General features: G+C 33.6%; 1 protein-coding gene across 2 annotated transcripts in view; it reads left to right on the top strand.

Moving 5' to 3' along the window:
* The first annotated feature begins 1,421 nt into the window (after positions 1-1,421).
* Positions 1,422-22,152, top strand: part of LOC136025339 (uncharacterized) — a 109,799-nt gene continuing 89,068 nt past the window's right edge. Inside the window, exons 1-2 of one of the 2 annotated variants that reach the window (XM_065701262.1) lie at positions 1,422-1,585; positions 18,386-18,535. In XM_065701262.1, coding sequence (XP_065557334.1) covers positions 1,510-1,585; positions 18,386-18,535 — 226 coding nt within the window. In that variant the 5' untranslated portion in view covers positions 1,422-1,509. The remainder of the gene's footprint in view (positions 1,586-18,385; positions 18,536-22,152) is intronic. The other variant, XM_065701264.1, reaches the window with a different exon arrangement.

Genomic DNA, 22,152 nt, shown 5'->3' with positions numbered 1-22,152 from the left:
CCCACATCGCTGTTTACTTAAGCAGTTTTAGCCTATGATATAGGGTTATCAAGACTCAGTTTCTTAGAGTTTTGGTTTCCATTAGCAATTTATGTAAGCTTAAGTTATGTCGTCAATTAAATTAAAATAAATAGCGGCAAAATAATAACACTTCTTTTAATTGAGATTTGGAAGGCATTCGCTATACGCTTTATGCACAAATATACTAAAAAACGATTTGGAAAATTGTATAACCAGTAGTCACTACCAGTGAACTAGTTACTAAAATACCTTTAAGGTTAGCTGCTAGAAAGGCAAGTAAAACTTTAAAAGCGTGATATTAATAAATTTTTTTCACTTGAATGAATCGTTTTGTTTCACTTTATTTTATATATTAGTCCTGGTTGAGTTTCGCTAAAGTAAGGATTCTTGAACTGTTTGAATTTTTAATTTTAATTTAAAGGTTGTATTTGAATCTGATCTTTTTTATATTTATATGTCTTTTGTTTATAAAGGCCCCAGAAAATAGTGTTGAAATGCTCATTTGAGGTTTGAGCAAGTTTTACTATCTTTAAAAAAATGCATTTTTTTTTACCAATTGTTTATGCGTTTGAAAGTAAAATATATGTTGTCTTTGCCGAATTGGGTGTGAGTAAAGTTAAAATCAAATTTCTTTTAAATTCAAATAATGTATTTCGACAAAAATTCCCGATTTGTTCCCACATTTGTTCCCCAGCATAGACAAAAGATTACTTCATCAAAGTAATTCCTGAGAATATGTTATCAAAACAACTAATACAGAGAAGTAAGAGGCAAAAGGATTGCACAAATAGTAAATTTCTATAAAGAATATTTAAAAATTAAGTAGTGTGGAAGGTTAAAATTTCGTTGTTAATAACTTCCTAGTTTCAGAAAGTCAAATGAATAGCTACATAAGTAGTTTAGTCGCCAACTGGTTTTTTTTTTTTTTACAAATTTCAGGAATTGCTAAGATTTTTAATAAGAAGCTCTGATACTGAATAGTTCAGATTTACATGGGTACCTATGGGCAAACAAAATTTGGATTAATTGTGTATATTTTAATAATTATAATTTCTTGATACAAGAAAATCCTTAATATAAGATTGGTAATACTATCTGTATTTTAATAATTCAATCAGAATTTCTTTAGAGCAGCGTCATTACCTTCGAATGATAGAAAATTACCTTATTGTACCTTTTTAAGGCTATTTATATTTAATTTGTGAATTGGATTTGACTGGTAAATAGGTTACAATAAATAACTTGGACAAGTTTGTAATGCTTTCTTGTCCTACTTGAATCTAGTTCTTTTAGGTACTGAAATCTCGCACTTGACTAGACAGGATTCTATCTTACAAGTTTTCCAAACTGGTTAGTAATCTTGAAACTCCAGCGAATATAAAGGTGGGTCAGTTTGCTAAATTCCAGAACCCGGGAAGTTTTGCTGTCATTGAGCCTTTATATACGTGCAAGTGGACGTAACTCGACTTGTAGTGGTAGCACCGGAAAATGAATTTATATCATTCCCTTCAAAAAAGTGGATTTTTTTGGAATTTATTCATTTTTGCTCTTTTAAGCAGTCAAGGTATGCGTAAAGTGTACTTGTTTGTTTGTTTTTCTTCTAGTCTCCTGGTCACGCCATAAAAGGTGACGCCATTTGACATTAAGCTCGACTGTCTTTTCGTCTAGAAATGGTCTATGAATCTCTAGATAAATTCTGTAAGAAGAATCCAATAAGGTAAAAACGGCCAGTAAAGAACTAAGGGGTTCTCCAACAATGACAAAACCTAGTATATGGAAATAAAGCGTAGATTCAAATTGAGTTGCCATGGAAAATCTGTCTAAACAACAATTACACCCGCATCAATAATTACTGATCAGATTAATGAAAAAGGCTGAATTACGACAAGTATATTCATTACCGAGGAGAGATTTTTTCTTATTTCTTATTAAAATAGTGAGCAAAACAAGGTGAAGGTTAAACAGACCAAGATAAAAATAAATCAAACAGTTCGTCGCAACGAACTGTAGTAAGGAGCAACCCGGCTCAATAGTAACCGAAACTCTAAAGAACGGAATTTTGATACTAATAGATAAATCGAATGAAGAGGATTTTTATGTTTTAAATATATGAGTTTCATCAAATTTAGTCTTACTCATCCAAAGTTACGAGCCTGAGAAAATTTGACTTGCCTTGGAAATTAGGGGAAACACCCCCTAAAAGTCATACGATCTTAACAAAAATCACACCGTCGTATTCAGCGTATTAAAGGACCCTATTGTAGAAGTTTCAAGCTCTTATCTACAAAAATGTGGAACTTAGTATTTTTGGCCAGAAGACCGATCACGGGTGCGTGTTCATTTGTTTGTTTGTTTTTTGTTTTGTTTTTTCCAGGGGTGACCGTATAGACCAAGTGGGCCTAGCTTGTCGCAAGAGGACTCATTCTAACGGAAATTAAAAGTTCTAGTTCCCTTTTTAAGCGACCAGAAAAATTGGAGGGCACCTAGGCCCCCTCCCACACTCATTTTTTCCCAAAGTCAACGGATCAGAATTTTGAGATAGCCATTTTGTTCAACATAGTCAAAAAACATAATAACTATGACTTCGGGGGCTGAATCACTCCCCCACAGTCCCCGAGAGAGGGGCTGAAAGTTACAAACTTTGACCAGTGTTTACATACAGTAATGGTTATTTGGAAGTGTACAGATTCTTTTCAGGGGAATTTTATGGTTGGGGGTGTCTGAGGGGAGGGCTGCGTGGGAGGATCTCTCCTTGGAGGAATTTTTCATGGGAGAAAAGAAATTCCTTGAAGGGGGCACAGGATTTTCTAGCTTTATTTAAAAAAAAAACAATGAAAAAATAATATGAAAAAGTTTTTTCAACTGAAAGTAAGGAGCAGCATTAAAACTTAAAATGAACAGGGATATGGGAAGTTCATCTCTTCCGAAATACCTCGCTCTTTACGCTAAAGTATTTTTAGTAATTTGAACTATTTATTCTACAGCCTTTGGGACAAAATTAAAGCTTTAGTGTAAAGAGCCAGGTATTAACGAAGGGGCAAGCCCACTCATATGTATAATAAAAATATACGAATATAGAAGTTTGTTACGTAAGTTAATTTGTAAGTTATGTATATTTTTTACTAATAACAACGTTCGTTAGAAATAAAAATTGTAGTTGCATTTCTAAGCAACCGAAAAATTGGAGGGCAACTAGGCCTCTTCTCCCACCCTTTTTATCAAAATCATCTGATCAAAACTAAGAGAAAGCCATTTAGCAAAAACAAAATTAATACGCAAATTTCGTTTTAATTATCCTTTTGCGGAGAGCCCAAATCAAACTTGCATTAATTCAAAAAAGTTCAGAAATTAAATAAAAAACAGTTTTTTTTTAACTGAAAGTAAGGAGCGATATTAAAACTTAAAACGAACAGAAATTACTCCATATATGAAAGGGGCTGTTCCTTCCTCAACGTCCCGCTGTTTACGCTAGAGCTGTTTACTGTTTTATAAAGTAGAATTGAGAGAAAAAGTCAAATTTTAGTGTAAAGAGCGGGGCGTTGAGGAGGGAACAGCCCCTTTCATACACGGGTTAATTTCTGTTCGTTTTAAGTTTTAATGTCGCTCCTTACTTTCAGTTAAAAAAACCTGTTTTTTTTTCATTTAATTTCCTGTAAAACGCCAGTATCCAGTAATTGTGATTTTAAAGCATAGGGTTCTATGAGCCTTTATAGGAGATATTCTGTTTTGAACAGGAACAAGGTAAACCTTAGGCATTTAGGGTTTTTACAGACACGACCAATTGGTTCGACTGAAACAAGTAGTAAGGATTTTTGTCGGGGGATGGGGAGAGAATTGTTCGAACTTAAGGCGTCTATAGTATGCAAGCCATTTCAGATAGCCATACTAAACAAAAATCTTTTCGACGAAAAGTGAAGTCTTCAGAGTGTAACTTAAAGCGAGGAGAAAATAAGTCACATAAAAAGTAAAACTTGAGATGAACAAAAGTAACAATGAAGCAATAAAGCAAGTGAATAAAAATTACCAAGAAAATTAAACTTACACTTTTTCCAATGTAAAAATATAAAACAAAACACATTTGTTTTTCAATAAAGTAAAAAAGACATTATGACCTTTACAGGGAGAGGGGAAAGAGAAAGAAATGCTATAAGTAGGACTAGTGATGGTGATGATACATACTTCATAAGAAAACTTCGTTAATTTTTTGAGGTTAGATTCTCTATTTCAAGCTAAATTTTACTTCGATTTTGTATCTTAAATAAAATTCTTAAAATAAATATAACTTGTACAAATAACTTTTCTAAACTTATGTTAACCTAAATACCCCTAAATGACCCCAAGCAGAAACAAATTACTATGAAATTGGGATTTGGGAACGGGACTTGTGCCCAAAGACTTCTTTTTAAACTCTTTATTGAACAGAATAAGAAAAAATCAAACGGATTTGAACTTATCACAATGAAACGTGCTAAATAAATGTTCAATATTATGTATATACAGCTTTTAATATTAAATAGACTGGTTAACAATTCAGAGGCCATTTTCTTTGTCCCAAACGGGTCAACTGCCTCCCAGGGGCACAATTTTCTTATATAGCCGTTTTTATTAATATCGATATTTATCAATTTTGATCAGTTTATCTGCGGGACAAGAGGGGCAAAGATTGGATGGTTGTGTGGGCCATTAATTCTAGAATTCATCAATTATTTGTCTTATAAAATATGAGCTTTTAATTCCACCAATTTGTGTTAAATAGATCAAGAGTATAATTCAAATTAAATTAAGAATGAGGAAAAGGGTATTTTATTTTTGGGAGACAACAATGCAGCCCCAACATTTCACGCAGTTTCTGACAAGAGTCAACCTCTAATTTGGAAAATTAAAATACATTTATGGGGACATCGGTGCACGCAGTAAAGTAAGTGTTAAAATCAAAAATTAAGCTCAGCCAAAAAAACTCTTTGTTTTCACGTCGCCATCGCAACTGAGCATGCGCGTTAAAATTTGAAACTCTACATTTTTTCAATGGATTGAAAGAGCATATTCGGTTAATTGTCAACTATATTGAATAATTATCAATCATGAATGATCGATTCTGAAAAACTCCATCTATGGATCGCTAAAGTTCATCATTCAGCTCGTATTGACATGACAGAAACCAGTCAAGTTTGTTTTTATTGTCAAAGGTAATTGTCAATTGTCACAAGTCATATGTCATTATTGTCAAATTGTCTATCGTTTTCTTAAGAATGTCAAGATTTTCTTGTGAGCAAAAAAAATACAAATTTTGACTAACTGTTACGCTGAAAGATTCGACGAGGTTGACGACATCAACCGCTACCAAGCGTACACTCTATGACAAATTCCTTATAAATATCGGTTCTATACCAATTAGGTCTACAAAAATAGACCTACTCAATATCCTCTAACGTTTGCCACACACTTAAGAAAAAAACACAGTGAAATAAGCACTGTAATGTTTTACTAGGAATTTCAAATGTAATCCCTTTTGAATTTCAATTGCAAGGTTTATTCAATTTAATCCATAAAAATGTTTTGTTTTTTTGAAGAATTCCAGTTGGTCTGTTTTATCGAATCTATTATGTTATATATCGTATATATTATATTATATATTATATTATATATATATTATATTACTATCGTCCCAAATAATACAAAGCAGACCTTTTAAAGAACAGAATTGTAGCCAGAAATGAGCGATCTATTAAATGTTAAAAGGCAAGCAGAAAAAGACGAATCCCTTTTCTATGGCATAAAACACACATCGAAGTGTAATTTTACATGGTCACCTAGACCCTAACATTCACCTTACGGTGGCTAATTGTTCTTGACAAGAGCCTGCGCAACAGTCAGTCAGTACCTATTATCCTTTGTCATAGAAGAAGAAAACACAACTAAAAAACACAGCTTTAGGCTATAATATTTTTTATGGATATTTGAATTTTAGTGAGTTTTATTTTATTCCAAATACAATACTTTTTTCTAAAAACAGTTTTGCCTTTTTTCCCCATTTTTCTTGTGTTAGTAAGAGTCAGCATTAAGTAGAGTTTTCAAAATGAAAGCTTAAACATAACTTATTCAATATTAAAGGGAAACAAAAGAAAGAACGAAGATTGACTTGTATGATTGGCCTCGCATTAATGTTTTGTAATAAGGCTTAATATAGTCATCCTGACCCCTAGACTCGCTTCAATTTAATTTGTTGGGCCTGTGAAGAAGAAGGCAAAAATTAAAGAACTTACATCAAATTATTTTGAAGGCAAAAATTGTCTGATATTGACTAAATATGCTATTTTTGAGAAGAAAAAATTCTCCCCCGTAAATCAGAAAGCAATGAGCCGAGAAAAACCATATCCCAATCTCTTCTACTTTTCAAGGAATGAGACCCGCCAACCCTCCAGAACCTTTTTAATTTGGGACTTCATCCAAGGGCTTAGTATAATCACTTATGACTTACAATAGGTCAAAATAAATTAAAAGCAAACAAACTTGGATAGAAACAACAGAAAAAATAAAGAAAAATCCACAAGATTAGACAAAAGAAGATCAAAATAAAGCCATACAGACTCATAAACCTAAGACAAATGATTTTACATAACCTAGATTGGCTTTCAGTCCTTCTGTATCATACCCCGTTATAACAATTTTTTTCTTGTTTCAACTTATTGGTCCCACCCCTCCCCAGAAAAGTTTTTAATATATTTTGCTTGGCATAGAGAAATATTTTTGTCCACCATCAATTAAAATTTCAGCTTGATTAGAGACAAATGGTACTAAATCTAAGAGATTCTTTTTTTCTGAGCCCCTTCCTCTAACAACCTTCAACATACAAATCCAAAGTCGCCTTGAAGTAAAAGACATATTGCCGTAAGGTTTAAGTTGATTGACAAAGCCTTAGGGTAAAACACGAAGAAACAGATGACGCTTTGTGAGGTCTTGTGACTCAAAGTTTTTCGTTTTTCTCTCAGGTTTAAAGTTTCAGACAGAAAATCAAATTCGGTGGAGTACATCTTCTTTTGTAGTTTTTTTTTTATTTTTTTTTGATGAAGCATTTATTGAAACATTAAACCTAAATATATTTTATGATGGATTTACAGTGGCATCTGTGCATTTCAAACAGTTCGTGGTAACGAACTGTAGTAAGGAGCGACCCGGCTCAATTATAACCGAAACTCTAAAAAACGGAATTTTTATATTACATCAAAAGAATCACATTTTTATGCTGATTTTAAACATATAAGTTTCATTAAGTTCAGACTTACCTATCAAAAGTTACGAGCCTGAGAAAATTTGTATTATTTTAGAATTTAGGAGGAAACACCCCTTAAAAGTCATAGAATCTTAACGAAAATCACACCTTCAGATTGAGCGTATCAGAGAACCTTAGAGTAGAAGTTTCATGCTTGTATCTACAAGAATGTGGAACTTTGCATTTTTTGCCAGAAGACAGGACACGGATGCGTGTTTATTTGTTTGTTTTTTATTTTGTTTTTAGTGTTTTTTTTTTCAGAGGTGATCGTATCGACCCAGTGGTCCTAGAATGTCATGTGAGGGCTCATTTTATGGGAAATTAAAAATTCTAGTGCCTTTTTTAAGTGACCGAAAAATTTGGAGGGCACCTAGGCCCCTTCTCACGCTCAATTTTTTTCCAAAGTCACCGGATCAAATTTCTGAGAAGGTCATTTTATTCAGCATAGTCGTAAAACCTAATAACTTTGTCTTTGGGGACGACTTACTCCCCCACAGTCTCCGTGGGAGGGGCTGCAAGTTACAAACTTTGACCTGTGTTTACACATAGTAATGGTTATTGGGAAGTGTACAGACGCTTTCAGGGGGATTTTTTTGGTTGGGGGATGGGTTGAGGGGAGGGGGTTATACGGGGGAAACTTTCCATGGAGGAATTTGTCATGGGGGAAGAGAATTTCCATGAAGGGGGAGCACGATTTTTTTAGATTTTTTTTTAAAGAGCAATGAAATAATAAATATGAAAAAGTTTCTTCAACTGAAAGTGAGGAGCAGCATTAAAACCTGAAACGAAACGAAATCATTACGCACATGATATACTTCACTCTGTACGCTAAAGTAATTTTGTTGATTTCAACTATTTATTCTACGGCCTTTGTGATTCAGGGGTCATTCTTAACGAATTGACACAAGATTTAAGCTTTAGTGTAAAGGGCGAGGTATTGACGAGAGGGCGAACCTCGTCATATCTATATATATAAAAATAAGTTGTCTGTGTGTGTGTGTGTGTGTCGAGTGACGTCATGTTTGTGTTTCAACTGACATCATGTTTGTTGACTGACGAAATTACACACCGGGACATCGGGACACAAATGACGACTGGGACACCGGGACATCTATCTATATATATAAAAATAAGTTGTCTGTGTGTCTGTGTGTCGAGTGACGTCATGTTTAGGTGTCGACTGACTTCATGTTTGTTGATTGACGAAATTACACACCGGGACATCGGGACACAAATGACGACCGGGACACCGGGACATAGGGAATATAAATGACGACCGGGACACAAGGAATGTTCGATTAGCAATCACCATCAACAAAGCACCAGGACACAAATGACGACCGGGACACAGGGAATATAAATGACGACCAGGACACTCAAAGAGAAATTACAGACCGGGACACCGGAACACAAATAACGACCGAGACAAAAATGACGACCGGGACACCGCGATACAGGGAATATAAATGACGACCACGACACTCAAAGAGAAATTACAGAGTGGGACACCGGGACACAAATGACGACCGGGACACAGGGAAACGTAATCACCATCAACAAAGCTCAAGGGCAATCATTAGAATAATGAGGTATAGATCTGAATACAGATTGTTTTTCCCATGGACAATTATATGTTGCATGTTCAAGAGTCGGTAAACCTGACAATCTATTTATATGCACAGACAATGGGACAGCCAAGAATGTTGTACATTCGCAAGTTTTACGTAGTTAAATATATATATATATATATATATATATATATATATATATATATATATATATATATATATATATATATATATATATATATATATATATATATATATTCACAGGTGGGACACAGGGACAAAACTACAATGGTGCATAACTAATATGGCGCGTAACGACTTGCGCGTGCGGGGGGGCTTGTGGGGGTGGCGAAGCGCCCCCACCAGCAAGGTGTTGGGGTGGCGCGAAGCGCCACCCCAACAGCTAGTACGTAATAAATACATACGAATTTAGAAGTTCGTTACGTGGGCTAGTTCGTAAGTTAGGTGTATTTTTACTAATAAAAACCTTCGTAAAATTAGAAGTTCTAACTGCCTTTTTAAGTAACCAAAAATTGGAGGGTAGCTAGGTCTACTCCCCCGCTCCTTTTTTTCTCAAATCATCCGATCAAAACTATGAGAAAGCCATTTAACCCAAAAAATTAATTAATCTGCAAATTTCCTTTTAATTATTCGTGTGCAGAGAGCCACAGTCAAAACATGCATTAATTCAAAATCGTATTAAATAAATTAAATAAAAAAAGTTTTTCAACTGAATAAAAAGTTTTTTTTACTGAAAATAAGGAGCGACATTAAAACTTAAAACGAACAGAAATTGCTCCGTATATGAAAGGCGCTTCTCCTCCTCAACGCCCCGCTCTTTACGCTAAAGTTTTTTACTGTTTTAAAAAGTAGAGTTGAGAGAAAGAGTTGAACTGTAGCGTAAAGAACGAGGCGTTGAAGAGGGAGCATCCCCTTTCATATAGGCCTACGGAGTAATTTCTGTTCGTTTTAAGTTTTAATGTTGCTCCTTACTTTCAGTTAAAAAACTTGTTTGTTTTTATTTTATCTGAAAATAAAACATATTTCTTGTTTTATGTTTCTTCTTTTCATTATAATTTTACCATATAATCTTTTACTCCCGAATTTTCATGATTTCTTATTTGATATTAGTATATCAAACAGTTCGTGGTAGCGAACTGTAGTAAGGAGCGACCCGGCTCAATAGTAACCAAAACTCTAAAAAATGGAATTTTGATACCAATACCTACATCAAAAGAATCGCATTTTAATGCTGATTTTAAATATATAAGTTTCATCAAGTTTAGTTTTACCCATCAAAAGTTACGAGCCTGAGAAAATTTGCGTTATTTTAGAAAATAGGGGGAAACGCCCCCTAGAAGTCATAGAATCTTAACGAAAATCACACCATCAGATTCAGCGTATCAGAGAACCCTACTGTAGAAGTTTCAAGCTCCTATCTACAAAAATGTGGAATTTTGTATTTTTTGCCAGAAGGCAGATCACGGATGCGTGTTTATTTGTTTTTTTGTTTTTTTGTTTTTTTTTTCCCAAGGGTGATCGTATCGACCCAGTTGTCCTAGAATGTTGCAAGAGGGCTCATTCTAACGGAAATGAAAAGTTCTAGTGCCCTTTTAAAGTGACCAAAAAAATTGGAGGGCACCTAGGCCCCCTCCCACGCTAATTATTTTACCAAAGTCAACGGAACAAAATTGTGAGTTAGCCATTTTATTCAGCGTAGTGGAAAAACCTTATAACTATGTCTTTGGGGACGACTTACTCCACCACAGTCCCCATGGGAGGGGCAACAAGTTACAAACTTTGACCAATGCTTACATATAGTACTGGTTATTGGGAAGTGTACAGGCGTTTTCAGGAGGATTTTTTTGGTTGGGGGAGGGGTTGAGAAGAGGGGGATATGCTGGGGAACTTTCCATCGATAATTTGTCATGGGGGAAGAAAATCTCCATGAAGGGAGCGCAGGATTTACTAGCATTATTTAAAAACACAATGAAAAAATAAATATGAAAAAGTTCTTTCAGCTGGAAGTAAGGAACAGCATTAAAACTTAAAACAAACAGAAATTATTACCCATTTAAGGGGCTCACCTCCTTCTAATACCTCGCTCTTTACGTTAAAGTATTTTTAGTAATTTCAACTATTTATTCTACGGCTTTTGTGATTTTGGGGTCATTCTTAATGAATTGGGACAAAATTTAAGCTTTAGTGTAAAGAGCGAGGATCTGACAAGGGGGCGAACCCCCTCATATATGTAATAAAAATATGAGAATACAAAAGTTCTTTACGTAAGCTAATTTATAAGTTACGTAAATCTTTTACTAATAAAAATATTCGTAAAAAATTAAAAGTTCTAGTTGCCTTTTTAATTAACCAAAAAATTGGAGGGCAACTAGGCCTCCTCCCCCACTCCTTTTTTTCTCAAAATCATTCGATCAGAACTATGAGAAAGCCATTTAGCCAAAAACATAAATATGCAAATTTCATTTTAATTATTCATCTGCGGAGAGCCAAAATCAAAACATGCATTGATTCAAAAACGTTCAGAAATTAAATAAAAAAAACAAGTTTTTTTTTAACTGAAAGTAAGGAGCGACATTAAAGCTTAAAACGATCAGAAATTACTTCGTATATGGAAGAGGCTGCTTCCTCATCAACGCCCCGCTCTTTACGCTAAAGTTTTTTACTGTTTTAAAAAGAAGAATTGAGAGACAGAGTCAAACTTTAGCGTAAAGAGCGGGGCGTTGATGAGGAAGCAGCCTCTTTCATATACGAAGTAATTTCTGTTCGTTTTAAGTTTTAATGTCGCTCCTTACTTTCAGTTAAAAAAACTTGTTTTTTTTATTTAATTTTTTTAATCAAAGATTCAGCTTAATCATCTGGAGACACAATAATTTTTCAGATAAGCAGAATTTTGGCTGCATTTATCATTATAATTTATTCTTCTTTAATTTATTTGGTTATAGTTAATTAATTATTTAAAATTATTTATTGATGGTTCTTTAATTATTTGGTTCTGCCTGTCTTGGGTTTAAAATCTTATTTATACTGACAACTGCTTGTTTAAAGTTTTAATATCGCTGAAATTTTTTTCTATGTGTTATATGTTAGTAAAATTGGCACTGGAAAAATTCCTAAATTGGTTGGTTGCCAAATCGGTCATAACCAGCAAAACAATTTTACCAAATATAGCAGCTAAATGATGACACTGGTAACTTAATCCATACATGATTATTCAAAAAGGCAACTATAAAGGGTATGTAGAAAAGTTAACGTACAGACATAACAGAGTAACCCAATAAAAATACAAACGAAAAATAAAAACATTTCCACCCTATTGGAACATTTGGACATTTCATGGTACCATCAAAAATTTAGGTTATATGTTGATTGATTTTTTGGGCTGTATTCAACAGGTTAAAAACTGATCTTTTACTGTTTCAAAATTTTGTCTAGTCACCTCTTAAAGGTTTAATCAGAGGAAAAGGGATTCTCGTTAAACCCAATTACGAAAAAAAAAACTCTGTGAAATCTAAACTGATGATCATACGATAACTTAGCGACTAAAATATATTTCTGAGAGAGAAAACATACGAGTGAATGAATAAAGGCTCGTTGTTTTTTCCAATTTATTTGAGTCTATTCTTCTAGGAAATCACCATTCTTATATTAACCATTAGCCTACTTTAATAAATTGATTTAAATTTATATTACTGATACATTATTTCATTGATTTGTGTTTAGTTTAATATATCTAGGCTATGTACAGCTCATGATTCATTCACATGCCCTGCCTATTTCTTCAAATGATTGTCCTGTGAATTACTTGTATATTTCTACACGTTTTTTTTCTGAATCTGGATTTCATCCTTTTTTTGTGAAATAAACGTGCGCATAGTATTTTTTTCAGTGAAATAGAAACTGACGTTGAATGTTATTATTGTGCAACAAAGAATATTTTGTGGTGAAATTTGACCGCAAAACCGGTACAGTTTACTTCAAAGCATTGGCAATGCTAGTTGTACTTCCTAACATTTCTATTTTTCATTTCTTTTTTTTTACCAATAAAGTGGTATAATTATACCGATAGTATTATCACGGGTCAAAAATTTTCTTGCTATAAGCAACTGAGGCATCATAATGCGACAAAATTATATATATTCGCATAAAATAATTAACGAATGTTTTTCTATCCGTATTATTGTGAAAAAAAAATACAATAAAAACAAAAACAAAACTAGAAACTACGTCACATTCTTCTTTAAGAGCAAACAACAAGGTAGAAAGCTTTATAAGTCATTTCACTAGGGCGAACACAAACTGCACCACCAACACCAACTACAGATAACTGCAAAAGCACCAGCTAGGAAGCTAATACAAAAAGAAGGGGAAGAAACACCATATCAAGAATAGCGAGTTTCAAAGGCGAAAGCTAAAAACATTATGTGGTAAAACCATGATATAAAATTGTCGAACCTTCCAGTTTAAGCCTTTGACATTGGCAAAAAATATAATCTATAAAAGAAAAGTATTTTGTAAAAATTGTTTGGACTAGATTATATAAAAATATAATTGAAGGGTCCCTTAAGTATGATGAAAAATACAATTTTTTACGCATAATTTCTGATGATATAATATTGTGGTTTTACGCAACATACCTTGATTCACGATTTTCAGCTAAAATAGTTGGATGGGTATTCTGTGATTTAAAATTCCCTTGCTGTGATTAAAAAGGTGGTATGTCAGTGGCTTCAAGCGAAAATTGAAACTAAGGGGAATATTTTTTCATAAATAAGGAGAAGAGGGGCAAATTTATCGTTTTTCTAATGTTTTCAATGAAAAGACTTCAAAGAGAAAATTTTCAATGGAAATTAACCAAAAATGGTATTTTTGAAAGTCCAGGAAAGGAGGGGCAAAAAATACATTGGTAGCACAGGCCTTCCTCCCAATTAACACTAGTGCATTATATTTCATAATGCATATCTTACAGGAAAATGGAAAACTAAAAAACAGGGTTTAGTTTTTCTCCCTTTTACTGTAACTAGTGGCACCCGCAAGTCCTTAGCCCCAGCCGACTGTTCCTTTTTTCAACGCAATTTCAAATCCAGAAAGCGCAACTGATTAGATGGCCAACTTTTCAAATAGTTCAAGGTATCAAACTGTAAGTACTCAGCGACCCCGATCAATAGTAACCGAAACTATAAAAACAGAATTTTGAACCAATATATACATATATATATATATATATATATATATATATATATATATATATATATATATATATATATATATATATATATATATATATATATATATATATATATATATATATATATATATATATATATATATATATATATATATATATATATACATATATATTTACGTAACCCATTAAGGGTTACAATCCTGAGAAAATTTGCCTGATTTTCAAAAAAAGTTGAAAACATCCTCTAAAATTATTAAAATAATAAAAATTCCCTCATCAGATTCAGCGTGTCAGAAAATCCCTCTGCAAAGGTTTTAAGCTCCTATCTGCAAAAATATGAAATTTTGTATATGTTTTCCGAAAGAATGTTTACGGATGCATTTTATTGTTTTTTTCTTTAATTTTATTTTTCCCCAGGGGTGATCCTATTGACCCAGTGGTCCTAGAATATTGTGAGAGGGCTCAATTGAATGGATATTAATCTATTGCCCTTTTAAGTGACCAAAACTATTTGCAGTCAACCATGCCCCCTCCACTACCCCCTTTGACCAAAACCATTCAATCAAAACTTTGAGATAGTTATTTTGTTGGTCATAGTTGAGAGGTCCAATAATTATGCATTTGGACATAACTTGACCCTACCTCCCACATCCTCAGGGGAAAGGTCTTCAAGTTAAAAAAATTGCCCATTACTTACGCATAGTATTTGTTATTGGGAAGTATTTGTACTTTTTGGGGTGGGGGGTATTTTCCATGGAGATGAAAGCTGCCAGGTTATTACCTTGTCAGGGTAAATTTTTTCGCTGGGGGAATTTGCCTGAATTCCTCTACAAAATTATTTTTATATGTCCTACTTTCTATTTTTTGTCTCAATTTTGCACGTGGAGTTGTTAAGGGTAATTCTCTGGGCTAAATTTTCCAAAGAGGTTAAAACCGCAGAACGTGGCCTAGCCATCTCAACCCTTCTTTCATTATAGCCCTTAGAAAGTGGGATTGAACCACATTTTTCGCACAATCTACTGTTTGAAATACAGTCAGTCAGCCGGGTACCAAGAACAATCCGTAAGAGATATCTTCGGAAAATATCTAGTAAATTTCCGTCCGCTTTTTGGAGCCACCATGCTTCAGAGCCATATTTGACCACTGCGGTCACTGTTGCTGCCAATATTTTAATATTGGTTTGCAGACTTATCCTCCTATTCTTCCAAACCTTTTTTAACTGTGAAAAAACACCCTGAGCCTTAGCTATTCTACTTTTAACACCTTCACTGCTCCCACAACCAACATAGGCGCAGAATGTTATTTTGCATTTAAAATGGTGTCTGAACCAGTAAAATTTTCTCGAAATTTGAATACAGACACTATTGCGGTTTAAGAAAAATCACTAATTTGCATTTCATCCGTAATCCCATTCAATACACACTCAGAGATGGGAACACCGCCACTTTGGTCAACACCATGAAATACAAGCTGATTCAGTCGTTTTTCCTGATCCATATCATCAAAACGGGTTTCAAGCTATTCAATCCTGTTCCTAGGGTTTGGTTTGCGTTTTGGAGAGCCCGTAGTTTGTTTTCAATATCGTCAAACTTGTTCGAAAATTGGATGAGTAGGCTATAGAGTCGTGAATCTGAGAAAAAAGTCAACCATATCCACACTGTTTGATAATCCAACTTTTTCACGAACTTCTTTTTCAATATCATTTCGGATATTGGATTTTAGTGTGTCCAAGTCCGATAAAGCAGAATTTATTGAATCCACCGATGTATGTGGTAAACTTGAACCCCTAATGTCGATATACTTATCAGGAAAATCGGCTAATTCCGCAAAAACATTCGCAACGCCTAATTCATTTTTCTTGTTAGCTTCCTTTGAAATCCTGACAAAGACCAAAAGCTGTGAGGCTGTTGTTGTCACGATTTTATGGCTTCGATAACAAAATACAACATAGGATATATTTTGTTCTTGGCCTGAATTTTATCCAACACTCGGCATGGCCATGGTGGATAACTTTTGATTTGTTAGAACCACAGCATCTTTTGTGAACTGAACCATTGAAATGTATTATCAAAAAAAAAAAAAAAAAAAAAAAAAAAAAAAAAAAAAAAAAAAAAACTTCCCTTAACTTTGAATAGGCAGGCCCAAGTGAGCTTGGAAGTCACCGTATAATCGGTTAATCAGTCCAAATCTGAATGCAAAAAGTACTCCGAAAATTTTCAGTCATTGCTGGCTATTATTGCATCTGCTGGGAATAAATGCTGAGCGCGTATTCATTCCTTTAACGTATCAAGTCCTATAACGCTTAAAAAAAGCTCCAGCAAGCAAGCTGTCACATCCAAAGATTGTATCCAATTAAACTCAATACCAAGTTCATTAGTAATTTCTTATGTCCAACAGATCGTATTCAATTTTGTTCATTAGGTCAATGTGCTTTTTTAAGGAAACAGGTTTTAAGAATGCAATACAAATCTAGGTCCTTTCGCTTTGAACGATGAATGATAAATCCTTTGAACGGTATATTAACGGCACATTTCCAATAATAAAAATCATACACTATTCTTGCAGAATTTTAATCCATAACTAGTTCTTATTATTTGTATTTCTGGCAAAGATTCAAAATTTTAATCCCGAATCAGCTGAATCACTGTGTGTCACAGTGGCTTCAAATAAAACAGTTCGTAGTAACGAACTGTAGTAAAGGGCGACTAGGCTCAATAGTAACCGAAACTTTAAAAAACAGAATTTTGATGCCAATATATAAATCAAGAGAATTGTAATTGTATGCTGATTTTAAATATATAAGTTTCATCAAGTTTAGTCTTACGTATCAAGGGGAAGAGCTGCAAGTTATGAACTTAGCCCATTATTTACATATAGTATTGGTTATTGGGAAGTATAGTTTTCAGGGGGTTTCTGGTGGTGGGGGAGGCTGGGAGAAGGGGTTTACGTAAGAGGCTTTTTCCATAGAGGAATTAATTATGGGAAACAGAATTTCCATGAAGGGGGCGCTAGATTTTTCAGTGTTATTTAAAAAACAACGAGAAATTAAATAAAAAACAAGTTTTTTCAACTAAAAATAAGGAGCAACATTAAAACCTAAAACGAACAGAGGGGTTCGTCCCCTCCTCAATACCTCACTCTTTACGCTAAAGCATTTTTAGTGATTTCAAAAGAGCCATTTATTCTAATAAAACGGTCTTTGTGATTCAGGGGTTATTCCTAAGGAACTGGAGCTAAATTCGAATTTTTGTTTAAAGAGTGAGGTATTGACGAGGGTGTGAACCCCTTTGTATACGTAATACAAATATACGAATCTAGAAGTTTGTTACGTAAGTTAATTTGTAAGTTACGTACAATTATTACTAATAAAAACGTTTGCAGATAAAATTAACAGTTCTAGGGTCCCTTTTAAATGACCCAAAAAATTGGAGGGTAACTAGGCACCCTCCTCAAACTCTTTTTTTCAAAATCATCCGATCACAATTTTGAAAAAGCTATTTAGCGAAAAAAGGAAAAATAATATAAAAATTTCGTTTTAATTATTCATGCAGGGTGAGCCAAAATTAAAACCTGCATTAATTTAAAAAAAAATCAGAAATTAGATAAAAAAACAAGTTTTTTAACTGAAAAAAAGGAGCAACATTAAAACTTAAAACGAATAGAAATTATTTCGTTTGTGAAAGGGGCTACCTCTCCTCAAAACCCTGCTCTTTACGCTAAAATTTGATTCTTCCTCGCAACACTATTTTATAAAATAATAAAAAAGTTTAGCGTAAAGAGCAGGCCGTTGAGGAGGGGACATCCCCTTTCATATACGGAATAATTTCTGTTCGTTTTAAGTTTTAATATAGCTCCTAACTTTCAGTTAAAAAAACTGTTTTTTTTTAATTTAATTCTGACTAGTCAAAACCTTGCGTTTCTAAAATCGAGAAAACCTTGCCAAACTTGACTTCAAGATTTAGAAGCCAAAAAGATACCAAAGTTTTGTACAAAGAGTAGTTTTTTCAGTTTTTCAATAAAGTGAATAAAAATAGTTTGGGAAGGAGCTTGAACGACTCATAACCCCTTAGTGAAATACTGAATGCAAATAGTCTTCTACTGTCACTAACTTACTAGGGACAAAAGCTCTCATTAATTCCGTCGTTGTTTTTTCGAAAAAATCTCAGTCGAGATTCACCTTTACTGATGAATAGGTTGTCCTAATAGATACAACTTTTTGGTAATATTACGCAGTGGTGCCCTCTTCACATTCCTGCACTCGTGTCAGATTTGTTTTTCGACCTTGTGGCTTGACCAAATGTTTTTTTTTTTTTTTTCTAGGGGTTGCAACTAAGTGCTCGAGTAAAGAAAGTCAATCGTGTTTTGAAAAGGGAAAGTCTTGCCGTACAATTATTGGAAAAGATGCCATTTCAACCTATGAATGCAATTGTGAATTTCCATTGCTGGAAATACTTGGAACCTGCGAATACGGTAAGGATTTTTTTTAAAGCAATTTTTGCAATTGTATAAAATCTATGCAACTATAAAATTATGACAATATAGAAATTACCTTGAAGATCCTTAACTAATCCAGGGGTTTGCAATTTCCCAAAATTGCACACACAAGGTGGTGGCCCCTTTTGTGGATGTGTGCCACTTGTGGTGGAACTGTCGACACTCAGAGAGGTATCTTGTAAAACAGGTTTAATAGAATAGTTTACTCCTAGTAATAAACGAACAATTTAGTTTCATAAGACAACACTTGGTTGTTGCCTAAGTAGACAAGTAGAAGAATTGTCTTCATTTTGACCTCATTATTTTCTTTGCTCAAAATTGAGGTATTTATAAATTCAACACTATAAACGCTCTATTTTTGGTGCATCTCTTTTGTATCTATAAGCTCGTGATGAACTTTAATCAAGGAGTGACGTGGTTTAATAGTAAACGAAACTGTAAAAAAACGGATTTGATATCAATAGACATACCAGAATAATTGGCTTATGATGCTGATTCCAAATTTATAAGGTTCAACAAGTTTAGTGTTATTCTATAACTATGAGCCTAAGAATATTTACCTGATTTTCAAAAAAAGGTTCGAAACACACCTCATAATTCCAAGAATAATAGTGAAATGACAACATCAGATTCAGCGCATCCGAGAACCCTAGTGAATTTTGATGCTACCATATGATCACTGATGTGTGTTTAATTGTTTGTTTTTTATCCTTATTCCTCCCCCCCCCAGGGATGATTGCATTGAGCAAATAGTCCTAGAGGGTTAAGTAAGGGCTCATTCAAAACGAAAATTAAAAGTTCTACTGCCCCTTAAGTTACCAAAAAGATTGAAGGATGATTACTCCCCTCCCCCTTGCCTTTTTATCAAAGCCGTCATATCAGAATTTTCAGATAGCCATTTCTGCATAGTTTATAAGCCCAATAGCTATTCCTTTTGGGATACCATGACCCTCCCCCCAGCCCCTAGTAAAAATGCTTAAGTAATGAAATTTCTCCTTTGTTTACTCACAGCATGTTATTGGTTTGTGTACATACATTTTTCAGGGGCATTTCTTGTGGGGGAAATTTTTCACGAAGATGCTTTTCGGTGGGGATGAAAATTTCCGAAGGTCAAATTTCCGGAGAAAATTTTACACTGGGGGGTTTGTCAAAATTCCTATAAGAAATCATTTTATTTGTCTGGCTTTTTTTTGTCAACTCAATTCTGCATTTGGAGACTTCCCGGGGAATTATCTGAGGACTTCCGGGAAAAAAATTTCTACGGAAGAGGGAATTTCCGAAGTGATTGTGAATACGATATGTACTTAGTATTTTTCAGATGAAAGTAAGCTTGGCAGAACTTTTCAGGCTGAGTGGCCCGCAAATAGCTTTACGAGGGGGGGGGGGATATTTTCAGCAAGGATGACTTTGTCAGGAGGATAATTTACAGGGAGGGGGTGTATTTCAAGTGAGAGAAAATTTATACGGATTAGTTTCCACTAGGGGAGAAAATTTTTCATGGAGTGTGAGCCAGATTTACCAGCGTTATTAAAAAAATAATCAAAAATTAAATAAAACAAGAAGTTTTTTATAACTGAAAGTAAGGAGCAACATCAAAACTCAAAACAAACAGAAATTATTCCGTACATGAAGGGGTTACCCGCTCCTCAAAACCTTGCTCTCTACACTTAGGTTCGACTGTTTGTCCAAATTTCTTCAGAAGGGGTTCAAAAAACACAAGGACCATTTAACTAGAATAGGAAGCTTTTTTTAAAAGTGATAAAAGCTTTAGCGTAAAGAGCAAGATATTGAGAAGGGGACAACCCCTTCATATACGAAATGACTTCTGTTCGTTTTGAGCTTTAGCACCATTCCTTAATTTCAGTAAAAAAAAATGTGGTTTTTATTTTATATTTTCAAAGGCAGAACAAAGATATTCTTCGAGACCAGTGGTTCATTGTTATATCAAGACAATTTAAAGTTACTTTTGAAAGTTAGGTTAGGTTAGGTTATTTGGCAAGCACTCACTGCTGTGTTTCACTTACAAAAATCTATCTGAGAAGTATCGCTTCCCCTAATTTGGTATATCTAATATATTTAAAATGTACAGATATATTTTCTAACTTTCTAAAAGGTATGATTATCAATGTATATATATATATATATATATATATATATATATATATATATATATATATATATATATATAAATAGGGAAAGTTAAAGAAACACATTCAGAAAGAAATCTTTGGAAAATTTTTATTGGAAAACCTGTACACTGTTGATTTTCGTCAAGCTGTTAGATTAGAAAGGAATTCGTTTAGTTATGATTTTCGCTTGTCAAAGGAACGACTTTACCAAACATTGGAAAGTTTGAAAAATGAATCTTCGATGAGTAACCGTATTTATTCTCCAAGATTCAATCCTGGGCCCACTATTGTTAACCTCTCTTTTATAACATCGGAAACTCAGGAAATTGAAACACTATGAAAAGGTTCAAAGTTCTCTTTTCTACCGAAATTAAATAAAAAAAAACAAATTTTTTTAACTGAAAGTAAGGAGCGACACTAAAACTTAAAACGAACAGAAATTACCCCGTATATGAAAGGGGCTGTTCCCTCTTCAACGCCCTGCTCTTTGCACTAAAATTAGACTCTTTTTCTCAACTCTACTTTATTAAACAGTAAAAAACACAAGTATCTCAGAAAAGACCATAGTTAGTAGTTTTGACATTGTTTCCATGTATCCGAATATTGATGTGGCTGTTTCTGAGCAATAGTTAAAAATAATAGAACTAAATTATTACTTAATCGAGGTTTTAGCAACAGGACTTGAGTGTGAAGTTTTAATGATTCTAGTTAAAATTTGTAATAAGTTTTCTACGGATTTTCAGTTTCGTGTTTCCTTTTATAAGCAAATAAATGGGTTACCCGGGAGAACACCCTTATCCAGGCTACTGACAAAAATTTATATTGATAATCTTGAAAACTAGGTATTAATTGATTATTTCTTATAACACGTGTATTGGGGTAGCTACATAGATGACATAATTTAACTTTAAAAAAATGGAGAAATTGAACTTCAGGGTTTCTTAGGTCACTTAATATTTTTGATAAAAATTTGTAGTTTACCCTAGAAATTAAAACTGAAAATAAAATACCCTTTTTAGACGTGTTAATTATTCGTTTTACTGATATACTGAATTTTACTGTATATAGATAACCAGCAAAAACAATAGATATGTTCATTTTAGTTCAAATTACCCCCCCCCCACACAAGTTAAAAGAGCAGTTGTAACTTCTCTCATGGATAGTGCGCTGAACATTTGCTCCGATTCATATATAAATACAGAAATAAATTTATCAGTGATATTTTTTTTGGTAATGGATACCCGATTGTTTTTGTAAATAAGATAATTAACCGTAGACTAAAAAGCCACTCCAGTAAAATTGAAAATGTGTCGCAGTTTGATGCTCCTGTTAATCCCTTAAATATTATCTATAGTCTTTCGTGCTCCCCAAACATCACACCAAAATAAAAAATGTTTGCACAAAAAAAAATCTGTATAAACTTTTCACTAACAATTTTAAAATCACAAACTTCTTAAACTCCGG

This window comes from Artemia franciscana, chromosome 3 (genome assembly GCF_032884065.1).
Source record: "Artemia franciscana chromosome 3, ASM3288406v1, whole genome shotgun sequence".
In the NCBI taxonomy this organism is placed as follows: Eukaryota; Metazoa; Arthropoda; class Branchiopoda; order Anostraca; family Artemiidae; genus Artemia; species Artemia franciscana.
This window is presented reverse-complemented; position numbering and strand designations above follow the sequence as displayed.